Source organism: Gallinula chloropus, assembly GCF_964237585.1.
Source record: "Gallinula chloropus genome assembly, chromosome: 1".
Classification (NCBI taxonomy): domain Eukaryota; kingdom Metazoa; phylum Chordata; class Aves; order Gruiformes; family Rallidae; genus Gallinula; species Gallinula chloropus.
This window is the reverse complement of record NC_140085.1, coordinates 59,861,687-59,880,245: the sequence shown is the minus strand read 5'-3', so window position 1 is coordinate 59,880,245 and position 18,559 is coordinate 59,861,687. Positions and strand designations below refer to the sequence as shown.

The 18,559-nt window shown below is 41.4% G+C and overlaps 1 protein-coding gene across 1 annotated transcript in view; it reads left to right on the top strand.

The window, feature by feature from the left end:
• Positions 1 to 36: 36 nt before the first annotated feature.
• METTL25 (methyltransferase like 25) overlaps positions 37 to 18,559 on the top strand; it is a gene marked incomplete at its 5' end in the record, with an annotated part of 64,299 nt that continues 45,776 nt past the window's right edge. The window contains 3 exons of the mRNA XM_084268661.1: positions 37 to 298; positions 7,245 to 7,409; positions 13,610 to 13,710. Of these exons, the coding sequence (XP_084124787.1) occupies positions 37 to 298; positions 7,245 to 7,409; positions 13,610 to 13,710 (528 nt within the window). The remainder of the gene's footprint in view (positions 299 to 7,244; positions 7,410 to 13,609; positions 13,711 to 18,559) is intronic.

The window sequence follows — 18,559 nt, the reverse complement described above, 5'->3', positions numbered from 1 at the left end:
CGACGAGCCGCGCAAGCCCCGGCCCCGCGCCGCAGCATGTGGCGCCCCGCCGGCGGGCTGCCGCCTCAGCTGTCGCCGGAGGCGGCGGCGGGGAGGCTGCGGCGGGTGGCGCGGTTCCTGGCGCGCGCGCTGCCGCTGTGCCGCGCCCACACGGTGGAGTTCTACACGCAGGGGCTGTGGGAGCGGCTGGTGGCGGCGCGCCCCGCCGCCGCGCTGCAGGCCTTGCGCGCAGCCGGGCCGCTGGCGCTGCAGCGCCCCCTGCGGGAGGCCTCCGGCGCCGCAGCGGCGGCGCCGTGGGGTGAGTCGGGGCCAGGGCGCGGGGCTGCGCAGGCCCGGCGGGAGCGCGGGAGAGCGGCGCGGCGGGGCGGGAGAGCGGCGCGGCGGGGTGGCCGCGCTTAACCCCGCGAGGGGTAGTGGCTTGCTGGGGCCATACGGCAGCATGGAATCATAGAATCATAGAACTGTAGGGGCTGGAAGGGACCTCGAGAGATCGTCAGGTCCAACCCCCCTGCCAAAGCAGCTCCCTAGGACATATCACTCAGATAGGCGTCCAGACGGGTCGTGAATATCTCCAGAGAAGGAGACTCCACCACCCCCTGGGCAGCCTGTCCCAGGGCTCTGTCACCCTCACTGAAAAAGTTCTTCCGCGTGTTGGTGAGGAACTTCCTGTGCTCCAACTTGCAGCCATTGCCCCTTGTCCTGTCCCCACAGACCACTGAAAAGGGGCTGGCTGATTCCCCCTGCATCCCCTGCTTTAGATAATTATAAACTTTAATTAGGTCCCCCCTTAGTCTTCTCTTCTCAAGGCTGAAGAGTCCCAACTTACTCAGCCTTTCCTCGTTGAGGAGATGTTCCAGGCCCTTAATCATCTTTGTAGCCCTTCTCTGGACTCTCTCCAGGAGATCCCTGTCCTTTTTATACCAGGGAGCCCAGAACTGGACACAATACTCCAGGTGGGGCCTGACCAGGGCAGAGTAGATGGGGAGGATCTCCTCCTTTGACCTGCTGGACACACTCCTCCTGATGCACCCCAGGATCCCATTAGCTCTCTTAGCCACCGAGGCACAATGCTGCCTCATGGCCAACCTGTCATCTACCAGGTCCTTCTCCACTGAGCTCCAGCAGGTCATTCCCCAGCATGGACCACTGTAGCAGGCAGCTCATGAGCCCCTCAGTGATAACCCTCATCCCAGCTGCCCCACGCTCCGCAGGTGGCCTTGGTTCCTTTTCCCGGCTCATTGCCCTCACCTTGGCGTGTAAAGTTACTTTACAAGCCCTAATAAATCGTGGGAATTTCGTCCCGCTCTACTGAGCTGCTGCTTCGCCCCACCACCCCTTACCCCTTGCATCTGGCCTCTGCTGCCTTCATACGGCCGGGCCCTGGTGCCGGGCCCTGGTGCCGGGCCCTGCCTCAGCCCCAAGGCCGCTCTGCTTTTCCGTGCCCACCTTCTCACCCGCATTGCCAGCTCCAGGAAACTGCTTCATCGTCTCTGGGCCGAGGGATCGCGCTTGGAGCCGCCGCGCTTCAGGCAGCGGTGGTGGCCGCCTTGGGAAGCAGGGTGAAACTCTCCGGCCCCGCCAGGCGCCCGTTTGAGGACAGGAAAGAGAATGAACCAAAATAAAAGGCGGCTCCATGTGAGTGGAAAGGGGCAAGAGTTAAACATCCGACAAGAGTTGAAACTCCGGCAGTGCGGAGGCCAGCTGGAGAAGACTTAAACCCTATATATCTGTGGTAATGAGTGTCTGGCAAAGGGGAGGCAGCAAGCAGTTTTGTTTCTGACGAGACACATTTAAGAAGCACGCCGTATTTCTCAGCCGTTTCTGAGTTCCTCGAGGCCAGCTGTGCCACTGTTACTGAATTTACTGCGCTCCACCGTAATACTCTTTCAGGCTGAGCACAGAGATGAAGATAAAGCACCTGAAAGGCGTGTTATTGGCCCCAGCTAAGAGAGAGATCAGTTTCAAAGCTAAGGTAAAATCTCTGAAAAAGGACATAGCTGAGAAAAACCTACTTCATGCCAAAGCTGATGCAGAGTAGATAACGCTTGCGTAGCCTTCGCTCTGGAATGCTACGTGAAATGACACGTGAGACAGAGAAGCACGTGGAGTGTAGTGGAAGGGCCCACAAAAAGTAGCATGTGGAGCTGTCTGCTTTTTGGCACAGGAGACAAACTAAGATAATGATTAGGATTTGGAAAGAGAGTGGAGAGCTGTGGATTGCTACATCGCCTGTAACATTTCTCTCTTGGATCTAAAGACCTTCAAAGTACTAACTGTAGGGCTCATTTTTAAAGTGTCAAGATATCTGGGGAAAAAAAAAAAACCCAAGCAACAGAATTTATTTGTGTGTGCAAAAGACACGGGATTATTAATTAACTTCGAGGGCTGGGTGGAAACAAGACAGGGGTCCAGTCAGCCAACAAACAAAAGTGTTAGGAAGCTAATTAATGAAAAACTTGCAATGTTTTTGACAGTTAGCGTCGGAGTCAGAACTGATTGTGGGCAGTGGGACATAAAATTAAGTAAAGGTTGGAATAAAACTAATTATTAGATGAACTCATCAAAAAGAAAACACTAAAGGAAAAACACCCTGACTTTACTTGTTTCTATGGGAAAGCCCATGAAATTATTTGGGTGCTGAAATGGTGGCCTGTTGAGCACAAAGAGAATCAGGAAGGCAGAGTACTGTTTTGTAGGTGTTAAAATAGGGACATCATTTAACGATCCGTATTCAAACTTTGCGTTACTGAGTATGATACAGAAATGAAAAGAACAGAAGACAAAATATATGAATAAAATGAAGAATGTGTTTTAGAAGGTCATGAAGCATTCGTGCTGTACTTAAAATATAACATTTTTTCTTTGGTTTTTGTAGGGATTATTTCTGCTCATTAAAAAAGCCCAGAGAATTAATCTTTTTTTCCTAGCCTTGGTATTATATTTAACATTTGGAAGGTTTTGAGCTGCTCTCTAAGTTTCTCCAGTATTGTGAACAAAAGTGGAGGTGCTGTAACAGAATGGGCATGTGCTTGCAGATGTGGTGGTTCATGCCTGACTCGTTTGACTCATGACACCCTTCCATCCAGCCGTATCACAAAAACGCATCGTAGTACAGTAAGGAGCTTCTCAGTGATGGTGCCTGCAAACACCTACCTGTATTTGAGAATGAACGCACTGCTAGCCTGTTTTAATGCTTGGATTGGGAAATTTAACCTCAGAGCTTATTTGGGTGCATTAGTACAAGTTAATCACATCAGAGATCAAAAACCACCCATTAGAGATCTTGAAACCTAACACAGAGAGAAGTGCCTCTTCCTTATATTCCTGCAAATTACTAACTCTATGCATGGTTGTTACTCGAAATTGTCAGATATTAGCGTGTTAGCTATTTATATTTACCTTGAAATGGGTACTAAAAAGTCTCATAACACGCTACCATTCACAGAGCTACCTTTTTTGGGAGTATGTCTTTGAGAATAGATTTATTTTGCATGCTGAAATGACACTGTGGTCACGCACCCCAAATACCTTACTCAGAATACGTGTGAAATGACGTTTTGATATCACACAGTAAAACTTTTTCTTCCTAAGACTTTGAGAAGTTTTACGTTTATAGACTCAAAATCCCCAAACTATTATGAAAAGTTTTCTAGAACCTATTTTAATAGGGGTCCCAAGTTAAATTATGGGAAAACTTAAGCTAAATTTGACAGAATTTCTCTGAAAATGTGAAGTTGTCCGTTCATGCTCTCATAGCTCTGGCAAGACATTGCAGTTCTGCTGTACACTGTTATATACAAGAAGGTAATAATGTTACAGAACTTTACATCACATGTTCTGCCAATCCCTTGCACAGAATAATTTCAGATACTCCTCAGATGATATTTTGTTACAATGACCATATGAAGTGTGGAACGCTTGTTTCCAGTTGTACCCTACAGAAAAGCTTCAGATCCATTTTTAGATCTAGAAAACCATTTTATGTTTTTATACATCAAAAAGCTGACATTTGCCATAATGCATCTTGTTTATCACGTCATTGCTTTAAATTGGACACAGAAAAATCTGTGTTTTAAGTCTTTTCATACTTTATTGTAAATTACTGTCTCTCCCATCATTCCAAATTATTGGCATATGTTTCTTTCCTCTGAAGATATTTTTGCATACGTATGGACTGGCAGATTAAAGGACGTACTAGATTGCATCTGGTGAGCAACAAAAGTAGAAACATTTCAAGAAAATTAACTTTTTAAATATTTTTAAATAATACATAATCCAGCACCTGCCATTTCATAGCTTGAGGTCATGCTTCCTGATACCTTAATATAGTTAGGGTTTTTTTCTTCTAGTTGGCAAGCTGGGACAACAGTTTAAATTTGGCAGGAGTGTTATTACAGATGAAGTAGTAGTCTTCTGTGAGATCCTACTAGTTCTGTTTGTATTCTTCCATTAGATAGCTGAATTGAGGAACATAATGGAACATGGGTGTTACTGCATTTGTTTCAGATGAGTGAGCTTTGTAAGGAGACAACATTTTCTATGTCAGGTGGTGAAAAAGTGAAAAAAGGCAAGCAGTGAGTTTATAAGCTTGTAAGTTTTATAAGAAGGAGAAAACTCCAAATTTCAATAATCAGTCTTTAACTGAGGAAAGCTATGAAGTAACTTCCAAGCTAAGTTGTGTTTGTGTGATATAGTGAGACCAGCAGGAAGTAAAGTGAAAGAAACATTGGGTTGCTGAACATTGGGAACTCTAATCTGCAGAATACTATGTTATGCTGTTGATCTTGGTGACCTATTTGACAGGTAGGAAAAAATAAGGATAAATTTCTTCAGTGGTAGAGACTTAATGATTTTCCATATCGGTGTCAGGGTAACATGGTGTAAGAGGGGTATGTGTACAGTTGATACTAGTTTTCTTCTTGTACTGGAGCTAGCTTGTATAAGTATTTCAAATGCTGTTTCTTTCTGCAGTGTTCATTGGGTGAAGGTTGCCAACGAGGTAAGGAATATGTACTCCTTACGGAGGAGATGAGAGATACTGGTTTTGCTGAGTTTTGGATGATGGGTGGTGGTATAGAGGTGAGGTGTCTTAGGTCAACAGCATTTTGCATTTGGTAGCAGTTAAGGGTGTGGCCATTACAGTGTCCCAGACCTTGGTGTTGATCCAGTTGGAAGAAAAATGACTCTAGACCATGCAGAAGTTGATGAGAGAGCCATGCATAGCTTTCACTCCACATACAGCTTCAGTAGAGTACCGGTGTAATCACCTCAACAGAAGATGTAACTCATGGTAGCTCATGCAGGCATCATCCTTGTGTACATATTTCTGCCCATTTCTTTAGTTGGCTGTTGTCTGCTCAGTATGACTTTTCTGGATGAAAAGATTTATATGCTGGCCTAGACCTTAGAAACAGCTGTTGGACTGGGAAACTTCTGGTTTGAGCTGGTAGGCAAGCCTGATGCTTTTCCAGTATCTGCTGTTCATTCCCAGAAAATCTAAAGTTAAGTGACATTCCATCCCTTAAAAATAAATAAACTGCAATTTTTCTTTATCAATAACTCAAGCTGTGGCATTGTCTTATGAGAATTCCTTGCATATCACTTACCCAGCAGAAAGCACAAATATACTTTGTGTAGGTATTTACCTCATTTCATCACTGTCGAACCTTGGGAATAAGAAAAACGCAGTTCTGCTACTCAGTGAAGTAGTGTTGGTTACCTTATGCCATTATATGAGTCTCTTCCATTATTTGAAGGCATTGTCAGAAAGGAATTTTATATTTCTTCATTAAAAGTGCACACATCTAGTTTCTTGTCTTTCTGTAACATGTCTTACAGAGACATTGGAAAGCAAATGACCATTTCTCATTAAAAACTTTGCAGCCCTTACTCAGGTTTAATGTTTCTCTTTGTTTCTATTCTCTGGTAGCAGTGAAGGTTCTCTAAAAGTGGCTGTGTTTTCAGAAGTTCAAATAAGGAAGGAATTTGTAGAGAAAGGTACCTTTCTTTCTGAATTTTGCAATAGAAGTAAAGAAAGAAGTGCTACGTGGTTGCTGAAAATATATTAATTCTGGTCATAGCTTAGACAGTATTTGTTCTTTCTTGGTTCCAAAGTTTGATTGCTGGACTCATGTCTTTGTAGTGTAATACCATAAAAACAACTGGTTGACACTGTTGGGGCTGTTTTCAATAAATTTTAGTATATGCATGACCAATAATTGTGGTCATGCAAAAAAACTTAAGGGTTTTGGAGGTGAGGTCAGTAAAAAATGCTGTATCTGTATCTGTTGCTCTGCAGGTGGGGGCTTGCCTGGTTGAGGAAAGCGGTCATGTTAGGTATGCACTTGCTCATGATCCAACCATGAGACAAAAGGCAGACCAGGAGACATTTCCAAAAACCTTGTAACAGTCTGTTTGCTGGAGCTGCTAAGCTTTTGTATGTTTTAAAAGAATTGCAAATATTTAAAAATCATTAACAAAACCATGTAGAATTCATAAGAGTTTTAGCTAAAATAAAGAGGAACTGGGCAATACAAAACAATCTTGGAATCAATAAATTATTCATTCTGGTATGTTTCACTTAAAAGATACATGTACATTTTCAAAACTTAAGTAATGCCAAACTGAGGCATCTCATCCTAAGTCAAGCAAAATATGCATTGGAATCTAACTTGGCTCACACCTGACTGGTAATAAAAATTAATTTAATACTCCCAGCAGATTCACCAGTTACGAAGCAGCTTGGAAAATATGTGAATATAGTGATCATAAATCAAAGCATTTTGGATATTGAACAGCTATATTTCTAGTAGTATATATTGTCAGATGGGGGTGACTAGGAAATGGATAACGAACAAGTCTGTAAGCAGAGACTATTGGTAATGTTGACTGAATTCTCTTGTGGGTTATGCTGAAGTAGCTCTGCTAAAATAATAGATTTTTCCACATTTACCCTAGTTAAGCAACGAGCAAAATTTGACCTCAGTTGTGGGACCTGTCCTGGGGAACCTGCTTTGGCAGGGGGGTTGGACTCGATGATCTCTTGAGGTCCCTTCCAACCCCTACAATTCTATGATTCTGAAGGGGGGATACAGTTGAAAAATAATGGATTTTCCTGCTTGTGCAAGCAAAATGTTTGATTCTATCTGATACTACGTATTTATTGTTTGTAGGTCTGTGTTGGCACTATTACTGAGATGTTAAGCCTTGTTAACAGAAATCTTTTCCCTTTCTTTTCCATGCAGATGATGACACGTTTTCCAACGTGTTTTGTGAACAGTCTAAGAAGCTTATCGATGTACATTTATTTGCCCTGGCTGCTAACTATTATTCTTTGTCTAACCTTGGAGTGTGTACCCCATTGGAAGACATACTTGAAGCACTGAGAGGAGACAGTCAAGGAACAGCAGGTATATTTACATTTTTGTGGGGTTTTTTTCCACTATAGGACCTGCAGAGTTTTGTTTTTGGAGGGTGGTGGTTGGAGGAGGGGGAGGTTCCTACATATTTCTTACTTCAATTTTAATTTATTCCTGATAATTTCTTCATTACCTTTGTTAGAAAATGGATTCTCTTGCTAAAATTTGAGCAGAGGGGTCACAGCATTAAGTACCTGTCGACCCTTCCTGAGATTCACTTTTAAAGGTGATGAGATAGGCAAGTAGGCACATCCTTATCTGAGATGTCTTGTTAGTTCTCTTTGTCTTTCTTCTCCCCGAGTGGCAGGAATTCTGGTTGCAATCCTTCTGTAAAAAAAGACTCACTGTGAAATCTGGCAAGTGGGGGTTGTTTTTTGTTACATTTTTTTGTTAAATATTAAATATGTGCTTTGGTGTTTAGCTGAATATGGTCCAGTAAGTGTCTGATGTCTTAAAAAAAAATTTAAAAAATCATTTGTATCCTTTGGACCAATACCAAATACATGTCATAAAACCAAAGTAATCTCATTTTCTGTAGTTAAAGAAAGTGGATTAAAGCACTCTCAAGTTGGCATCATGTTGGACACTGGAAGTCTTGCACCTAGTTATATGTTTTCTCTCAGATGATGAACTGGCATTTGGACTTACTTTGGCTGCTGTAACTTTCACTGAAAATGTGCTCTTCATGGAGTCCTCAGTCATTATAGATTTGCTACTGTCTTTCAGATTTCTCATTAGTTTTCCAGGGAAAGATTGATCAGCTCTCTGCCTTTGCATTCTAGTGTTTTATCTCTGTAATTTATTAATGCTCTGATGTTTCTTATCCTACATGCTAGCACCATTGTATATGCTGATGCTGTGGCTTAACCCAGCTGGCAGCTAAAACAATGACACACTGATTTGCTCACTCCACCCCTCCACCCCCAATGGGGAAGAGAATCGGGAAAAAAGATAAAACTTATGGGTTGTGACAGCTTAATAGGACAGAAGAATAAGAAAACAATAATAATAATAATATGCAAAACATTTGCTGCACATCACAATTGCTCACCACCCACTGACCAATGCCCAGCTCGTTCCTCAGCTATGGTTGTGTCCCCATCAAGCTTCCTTTCCAGTTCCATACTGATCATGACATCATATGGTATGGGATATCCCTTTGGTCAGTTTGGGTCAGCTGTCCTGGCCGTGCCCCCTCCCAGTCTCTTGTGCACCCCGAGACTCCTCGCTGGCAGGATGGTGTGAGAAGCCTTGACTTGGTGTAAACATTGCCTAACAACAACTGCAACATCACTGTACTGTCAACACTATTCTCATCCTAAATCAAAACCACAGCACTGTACCTGCTACTAGGAAGAAAATTAACTGTATCCTGGCTGAAACCAGGACAGTTGGGCGTCTCTCGTATTTTCTACAGCAGTCTTTCCAGTTTTACCATTTGTTGTCTCTCCAGTTTTTAATTCAGAAATACTGAAATGACATAGATAAGGTAGTCTTAATGCTGCTTTTTTTGTGCATTTGTCTTATTTTCTGGTTTCTTTCTTTCTGCTGTTTCCTCATCTGAAGCCCTTTTGTTCTTGTTTGACACCTGTATGCTGCTTTCCTTTCTCTTGCTTTTTTAGCTGTTTTTGTTTTTATTATGCTCTCATTCCCTGTCTTCCACGTAATTTTCTGTAATTCTGTAGTTGTGCCTTGTTATACTCATACTTGAGTTCATACTTTGATTAGCTTTATTAGACAAAACTACAAGGATTCTTTCATCTTTTTGTCATGCAGAATGGAGCATCAGGATAGGACTGTGTTCCAAATGCATGCAATGGTATTATAATTCAGTGACTTTGCGTTGAATTGGCAGTAAGTATCAGTTAAATTAACTTAATAGAAGATCCTGGTAATCATTTGGCAGAAGTAAAATACTGAACTATGGATCTGTAATGTGGAAGTTGCCAAATGAAAGTTGTGATCTTCTAACTTTAAGCTATTTCAGATATTTCTGTACTTCAGTTCTGATTTCAGAAAATAGATTAATTTCCTGGCATACTAAAGCTTGCAAGTCAAGAGAAGTGTAAGTCTGAGAAAACTGGCAAGTTTACGATGACCTCACTCATGTTCTGAAAAGTATGCATCAGGGTAATTCCAGTTATGCTTCAGATGTTTTTAATACATTTTCTTGCTCTAAGGCAAACATGCTATGAGCCTGTTCCCTCAGTTTGCATACTTGCATAGTTCTCTAACTTCTTCACCATCTGAATGTAGACATACTGCTATTCTTCCTTGGAATAATGGATAAAAACAAATGTTTCAAGCATATTGTGGATACAGCTACTCAGAACAGAGTTCTGAGTCTAAAGGGCTTTCTCCGTTGCTTCCTAACAAAAGTCATTCTGGGTCTTACTGTACCATCAGGTGGCTTGCACTGAGCACAGTGGGATCCAGGAGAGCCTGGCCCGAAAGGAGGAAGCCTGCAGGGACTCTTTCTCTTGTTACAGGCTTTGCATCTGATGTAAGAAGTGAGGGTTGCTAGACTGTTGGGTTAAGAGAACTGTCCACCTTTGGAGTGTGCTTAGGGCCAAGGTAATGGTCATGCATTGACTGTTTTTTAAATGTCTCATAGGGGAATAAGTGAGGCAGACAGAATCAGTCTGCCTCTGTGGGAGTTGTTGGCATGTGGTTATCCCAGTCTCTCACTCTGGCTTATGGAATGAAGTCATAAGAGCGTAACCTCTGTCTGATGTGGTCCATGAATTTTGGTTTTTATCTGGGGCATCTGAATTTCCATGGGTACCTTGAGTATATAACCTGTCATTCTGCTGTAGGAGACGTTGGGCAAATAGGCAGCAGCCCTGTATTAAAGGCATCTTCTGCTCAATCTGTTCCACTTGCAACTAAAGATGTAGGTGCCAGTAGCATTACAGAGTTGGACCAGTTTTTCATCCTACCTGTGCTAGGGGATCACACTGTAAAACAGCAACATTTCAGTACTGGCTAAAACTAGTGAGTTTTCTGTTACTCTGAGGGTACTTCTGCGATGTATTTGAACCAACCCCACTTTCTTGTTTTGTGACAAAGTGAGATGGATCTCTAAATTTCTTACGTTTTGTAAAATTAATATTTATTCTGCTTGCATCAGTTGTAACATAATAAGGAAATCTACATGTGTGATTATTTGTTTCAAGAAAGCAATTCTGTGGTAGGAGAATGAATTCACAGTTTAAAACTACTATACTTTTTTTTTCGCAAATTTTGCAGTTATCTTGACAGTAGAAACCACTCCACAAATACAGTTTTTCTATTGGATTGTAGCCTGTCTGTTTGTTTTCAAAATAATGTTAAAAACCCTGTCCTGGTTCTGGCCAGGCCAGAGGTAACCTCCCCAGGCATCCAGCACAGGGGAGCTGAGTCAGCCCGGGCTGCTTCCACACTACGTGGTATCTCTCCCCCACAAAAGGGCCTGGTTGGGGAGGGGGGCAGTCTGAGTTCAGTCAGGGTGTCCGCTTGGTCTTTCATAGAATCACAGAATCACAGAATCATAGGGGTTGGAAGGGACCTCGAGAGATCATCGGGTCCAACCCCCCTGCCAGAGCAGCTCCCCAGCTCATATCACTCAGATAGGCGTCCAGACGGGTCTTGAATATCTCCAGAGATGGAGACTCCACCACTTCCCTGGGCAGCCTGTCCCAGGGCTCTGTCACCCTCACTGTGAAAAAGTTCTTCCATATGTTGGTGCGGAACTTCCTGTGCTTCAACTTGTAGCCATTGCCCCTTGTCCTGTCCCCACAGACCACTGAAAAGGGGCTGGCTGATTCCCCCTGCATCCCCTGCTTAAGATACTTATAGACATTAATTAGATCCCTCCTTAGTCTTCTCTTCTCAAGACTGAACAGTCCTTTCCTCATAGGGGAGATGTTCCAGGCCCTTAATCATCTTTGTAGCCCTTCTCTGGACTCTCTCCAGGAGATCCCTGTCCTTTTTATACCAAGGAGCCCAGAACTGGACACAATACTCCAGGTGGGGCCTGACCAGGGCAGAGTAGAGGGGGAGGATCACCTCTTTCGACCTACTGGCCACACTCTCCTGATTCACCCCAGGATCTCTCCTGATGCACCCCAGGATCCACCCTTTGTGTCAGTGCAGCAGCCTGTTATCATGGAGTTGGTAATATAGCCTGTGTTATCACTGCGTGTGAGTGAAATTTGCTGTGGGCTGTTATTGTTACCCTTTCATGGTGCTTTTGTCAGGAAACTGCCCTTATCCCACCCCATGGGGCCTCTGTTTCTCCTCCGGGAGTGAGGGAGCAGCGTGTGGTGCTCAGCCACTGCTTGGGGCTGAACCACCACAAAACCCTATCAGAATTCTGCAGAAAATGCAGCAACAATAAAATTTATTAAAAAGCAGTATTTTTCTGTAGCAACGTAATTTTTCTTGGGTTGAAATTCTGGAAACAGTAGCAAAAGAGATCTAAAAATACTTAAGAAACTTTAGTAGCTAAGGTCATAAATGCTTTATAAATCTAGATGTAAGTAAACTATTGGGGTTTTGTTGTGGGTTTTTTTTTTTACCTGGAACCTATGCTTTTCTGAATTGGGTCTTGTTTGTGTATTTCTTCTATGTCTGAAATACTTAATGTGGATTAAGTACTCTCTGAAATGGTACTTCACACAGCATTGCTCTGTTCAGTCTTTTGAGTTCATATTGTAGGAAAGTGTAAAAGATGTGGTAATAGTTCAAAATGATGGTGCTGCTTTGGACAAAAGTCACACAACTTTTATTTCTGTCCAGAAATTAAATGTCTGTTTCTTCCTGTTTCCATTCTGCTTTCTTCTGGTGAGCCTATCCAGATATCAAAACATGCAAAGATAAACAAAAAAGATTTTTTTTTTTTCTTAATTTTTTTACCATCTTTTTTTCCTTTCACTTGCAATAGTTACAAATTGGTTGGTTTTTATAGGACGCTGTGTTGATCTTCAGTGCTAAAGCTATGGAGAATCTTTAGTGGCAAACGCTTCTGTAATTTGTTTTGCATTAAAGTGTTTTTAGTGTGTTTTCTCTTTTGTCAGTTCATAGAGTCTATATTAGATTTTAAATATTGTCATAACAATTTATTATAAAAGAAACAGATGTTTAAGAAGTAGAGAGATCCTGTGGGTTTGGGGAAAAATAGAGAAAACGTTAGGTTTCTCATGAGCTCAGCTCAATCCCCCGCTCTCTTCTAAAGAAATAACACTCTTGGCTCTGCTCCCAGCATGATGTGATCAAGGAATGAGCATAGTTTTTTGCCTAATGATCAGTTTCTGGACAGATGAACACATACTGTGCAAAATGAAGAGAATGAGAAAGTGTATTAATCTACCTAATCATGTAGGAAAGTCTTGTTTTCGAGGAGTGTGCGTGTCCATAGCAGTCTGGTTTCTTCTCACTCAGACTTAAAAAAATTCCCATCAATTTAACTAGACCCCAGTGTACTCATAGTGTTGGTGGCCTAAAAGAACTGCACAGGTTTCTTACAAGGGAGCAACTTCTGAGCTCCTCCTTTGGTTGGGAGATGTAGAGATTGGCATGTGGGCGCCTGGTATGCTGCACAAGTGCTAAACCCATGGTAGAGACTGACTTCATCTTGTTAACGCATTCTTCAGCAGCACTGCAATGAGTAATTTTCTACCTGGAGGATGTAGCAGTTCTATAAGCCATCCATAGGGCAGATAAAAAAATAAAGAATGTGCATCCTCCTTTGAATTTCCATGGTGTTGTTCTCAACTTTTATTTTTGATATCTCCCATTTGATAATTGTGAGCAAATGTGTAGCTGTCTACTGCTGTACTCTGATTATTAATTGTCCCTGCTCTTACACTTCATGTCTGTAAAGGTAAATATGATAAACAACATAAACCCAACTTTTTTAATGAACAAGAAGTTCAGTTTTATAGTAGTCACTATTGTCTAATAGCTGGTCAGAGATTACCTATACTGAATCTTAAAACAACTACATTACCAGTACTAGGTTTTACAGTATGTTGAATTTTCATAAATCATCTATAATTAGTCTTGTAATATTTGAGAGAGTTTATTTTAAAAAATTACTATCCTCAAAAAATAGAAATACTGTATCATATTTTTAGCCTAGTATTTTTTCTAATTGATTGAAAATCTGTATTATTGAGTTAATGTGCATTTATTTTTTTAATACAATACAGGTATCAAAACTGATGAGTTTATGAATACTAAGAAATCACATGAAGTGCAGGTGATGTCAGACCTGGTAGACAAAATCGCAAATTATTGTGGTGTAAAGCAGGTAAGGAACCATTTCTTACTGTATGTTGCTGTGAGCCATCCAAATTATTCTCCTTGTTGTGTACAAGTGCCCCATTTTGATATTCTGTCACTGCTGTTCTTATTTTTCCTGTAAATAATTGTAGCTAGGACAATTTTGTTTACAAATACATCCTTCCAAAGGAGCTGCCTTTCAGTGAGTCATAATCAATTTCATGACTCATGAGAAATTTTAAGAAATTATAATCATCCTCTATATCTTGAACAGCTAAAAATTGTACCGCTTTTTGCTATGCACGGGTACTGCCTTGTGTATGAGTGTTACATTGCTAGCAACTTACCGTAGGCATCAGCAGGAGAGTAAAACTTTGTTCTTCTGTCAAGGAGTAGCACGTAGAGACCAAAGCAGACAATCTGAGAAATTCTGAAAGCATGACTTCTTATTCTGGCAGAAGGGATTTAAAATGTTTCCTATTGGTTAATGCTGTCCCCCTTTCTTTAACATGGATTGAGATCTTCAATTACGAACTTAGTTATGATTTTTTAAGTTCAAAATGAGACCAGATTAAGCAGAGATTTATGTAGCAAAGTGTGCATGAAGTACATTTGGTAGAACACATGTGAGAGTTGGGCACCCAACACCATAATTAACCAGTAACTTGCTAGTAACTTGTTAATGTAGCTTCATCTTCACTTTAAACTGTAGATGACTAGTGGCTCTGGGAACTTCATTTGATTCCTTCCACGTCTAACCTGTACTTGCTGTCTGTGCAAGTGTAAATGTAAGTGTAAACAGAGACTAGTGTCCTCCAGCCTCATATTGATTCCTGCAAAGATTTATGGAGAACAAACTAAAATTGTTTAAAGCCAAAGACAAAGTATCTGCCCAGATTTTATTGTAAATATATCCTCTGGGCCTTTTTTTCCCCTTCTAAGTATGTATGAACATAATTTAAGATCTCAAACGTGTATAGGGAAGGAGAGACAGCTACAGTTGGGCAGGTTATGTCCATATTACTACCATCTCTGATATATTTTATCCCTCAGATTTTGCCTGTACTTTGCAATGGGAGAGTGCTAGCTGTCCTGCTTCATACCTGTGCCAGAGGAGTTGCTAAAAATTAATGGTATGGCCAGCCGTGTGCTAGGGGTAGAGTATATGGCCATTCTCCATTCAGGTTAGGGGTAGAGACATGACTGCAATGTCCTGAGTCACTGCCTCTGCCATCATAGACTGAGCAGTAGGCCCCAAATCTTAGACTCCTCTGAGCTTCTGAAGCTGAACTTTGATTTGGAAGTTATCTGGCTCAGACAGAGTTCAATTTAAATAATATAAATGATCAAAGAATCACTAGTTTGGAAAAGACCTTTGAAATCAAGTCCAACCATACCCATCCTCTACTAAACCATATCCCTGAGCACCTCATCTACCTGTCTTTTAAATACATCCAGGGTTGGTGACTCAACTGTCTTCCTGGGCAATGCCCAACAACCCTTTTGGTGAAGAACTTCTTCTTAATGTCTAATCTGAACCTGCCCTGGTGGAGCTTGAGGCCATTCCCCCTCCTTCTATCACCGGTTGCGTGGGTGAAGAGACCAACACCCACCTCTCTACAACCTGCTTTCAGGTAATTGTAGGCAGTGATAAGGTCTCCCCTCAGCCTCCTTTTCTCCAGGTTAATCAACCCCAGTTCCCTCAGTTGCTCCTCATAAGGTTTGCTCACCAGCCCCTTCACCAGCCTGGTTACCATTCTCTGGACACATGCCAGGACCTCAATGTCTTTCTTGTAGTGAGTAGCTCAGACCTGAACACAGTACCTGAGGTGTGGCCTCACCAATGTTGTGTACAGGGACACAATCACTTCCCTGGACCTGCTGGCCATCCTGTTTCTGATACAAGCCAAGATGCCATTGGTCTTCTTGGCCAGCTGGGCACACTGCTGGCTCATATTCAGTCAGCAGTCAGCCAACACCCCCAGGTCCTTCTCTGCCAGGCAGCTGTCTAGCCATTCTTCCCCAAGCCTGTAGCACTGCATGGGGTTGTTATGTCCCATGTGCAGCACCCTGCACTTGGCCTTTTTGAATCTCAGCCCATCAATCCATCACTACTCTCGATAGGCTTGTGTCAGTTCTGTGGCATCCTTGGAAAGAGAGATCAAAACTCTGAATCCTGACCATCTGTTCTGTGAAGAACAACTGACGAAGGTGCAGTTTTAGGCAGTCTTCTCCTTACAACTGGAAATACCAAATAGGGAGCTGCAATTAAGGCCAAATATTACTGGATGAGATGCAATCAATTTGTGCACCTGCAATCGCTTACAGTGATGGAAGGCAGTCTTTCCAGCAGCTCTTTGAAGACCCAGCTGTGGTGGCAAGTATGGGTGCCCTTAACAGCTGCAACATGGATGCAGGCTGTAAAGAATAAAAATACACTAGCAGCAGAATTGTGAAAGTCATTTATTTTATCATTAGAGGTTTTCCTGCCTTGCTTAACTTTTGCTTTAAGCAAATGTTACTTCTACAAGTGTTGAAGACTTTTATGCACTGAAAAAGGTGTTGGGAAGTGTAGCTTGCTTATGATGCAAGGCTAGATGTTCTTCAAGTCTGCTGGAGGGTGGTGTTTCATATAGCATTTTCATTTAGATTTTAAATAGTTCCTGTGAGACTCGAATGAAAGGAGAAGAAAAGCCATATTCAGAGAGGAAAAAAAAAAAAAAGTAGAGCCACCTAGATGACCCAACCTCAGTCTCGGTGTAGCTGGTTACTAATAAAAGCTCCCACCAGTCGTTATTGCATATCTGTCAATATGCTGCAATTTCATCCAGTGATTCTGCACTTTTATCAGATGGCTTAGAGTATCTTTAGACATAGGATTATTTTCTGTTTATTTTTTTAAAAAAATTGTAACATTTAATGAAAAATATTATTGCAACATATCACTGAATATGAAATGTCGACTGCTGTATATTAACTTTTTTTTCCCATTGTAGTCAAACACTGTAGCAGAATTTATTTGTGCAAAGTTACAAATCCCTAATATATGAAAAGAGCTTTCCAGTTACATTTCAAAAAAATAAATAAATAAATAAGTCTCCTTCTCAGTTATTAAAAAGCAACTTCTTTTGTTTTGGTTACCTTTCAACTTAAAAAAAAATACAGGAATTGTAAAGTTTTAGGAGAGGGTTTTTTTTTTCCTTATTGATTTCTTTCTGTCCTTCTTGCAAAACAAAATATATATGCAGCATTTAATTAAAAAAATCTAGAGCTATGAAAACACAGCACATGTTTTACAGCAGCACGTGTCCTCAGGGTTTTTCTTTCAGATATTACAGATCACTGGCGGCTTGAAAAAGCGCCCTCCATTTCACCTCAATACCCATGGTGTGTAATGGGTGGTAGAGAGTATTACTCACTTGTGGTATTTTATAATGCAGCATAATAAAGAGTAAAATGAGAATAAAAGCAAAAATTGTATTACTACCGTAATCACTTCTAGGGTAGTGATTTGAATTACAACATTAAGGCAAACTAAAGAGGGTTCTTTTCAGTTGTTTACTGCCCCATTTCAGCATCGTTCCTATCGTACAAGTGGTGGTTTATTTTGTTAAAAAAGTTCTTGATTAAACTCTGAAAAGAATCCAGTGATGACTCTTTGTTGCTTAAATGCACATTTGTTTTCTTTAATGTAGGAAATTGCAGCACGTGGGGCAGGAGTTGCGATGTGTAATGTCAGTGTGATACAGTTCTGCGCTCAGCATCCATTAGCTTTGTGAGTTGGCGCTGGGAAATGTTGGAACACTTCTGGAAGCTTAAGTTCTTGATTATGCTGTGCCAGAGACTGTGTTTAAACATAGTACCCAGCTCACTATGGACAAGACCTTTGGAGTTCATTGTGTCATGGAAATTTCATGTTAAAAGTCCACGCTTGGCAGACACGCTGTGGGTTGCCGATTGCCTTTCCCGGTGCGATCAGGGGAAGGTAAAGCAGGGATTAGTTCAATGCAGTCTGTTTGGTGAGCACAAGATCCTTGCCTGCTTATTTTTTAGTCAAGTTTTCCTTTTGTTGTTTTTTTTTTTTAAAAAAAAACCCTCCTAATGCTAACTTAACAATAGATTATCATTTTCTTTTTACTTGAAAACAACCACCTAAAAATCCTCACCCGAAGAGCAGTTGTGTCTGTGCAGCCACCAGAGGTCACACGGCAGAGTTAGGAATAACTCACTGTCTGACTCTGCGTCCAGATGCTGCCTCTCAGGAAAATCATTTAAAACCTTGTAGAAGTGGAGGCGTGCATATGCTGTATAATATTAGTAAAATTGCATAAAAATACTGGATAAAATTATGCCTTGGGCACTTTTCTTTCCTTCACTCTTAAATAATTTAGGAGAATATTGGTGATAAATGTGACAAATAAAGGAAAATTTCAAAAAGTATGTTTAGATCATATCGAATCTGTTGCACTAAATTCACTCCTGTAATGATGTAATTCAAGAAATTTGGGGATTATAGCATGCCTAGGTGGCAAATACCCAGAAATATTACATGAAGAGTGCAGATTAGAAAACAATGTGCAGCCTGGGTAAACAATTTTTGCCTAATGGTCTGGATTCTCCACTGTTTTACATAGTCTTTATTGTCATTGGTTCAATTTTTTCTAACTACGTGGCTATACAAATCTTTAACTTTCTTAGAATAAGGAATAAATCTTCATTTCAGTGTGAGTACTGACAAGACATCATGCAGTTGAGGTTAAGATGAATCTGCGTAAGTGTGTGCTGCCATCTGGGCTTAGAGATACCAGTGTAAACTGTTTTATGAATGTGTGGCAGGGCAAAAACAAGAGAGAGATGTTCTTGAATCAAGCACTTTC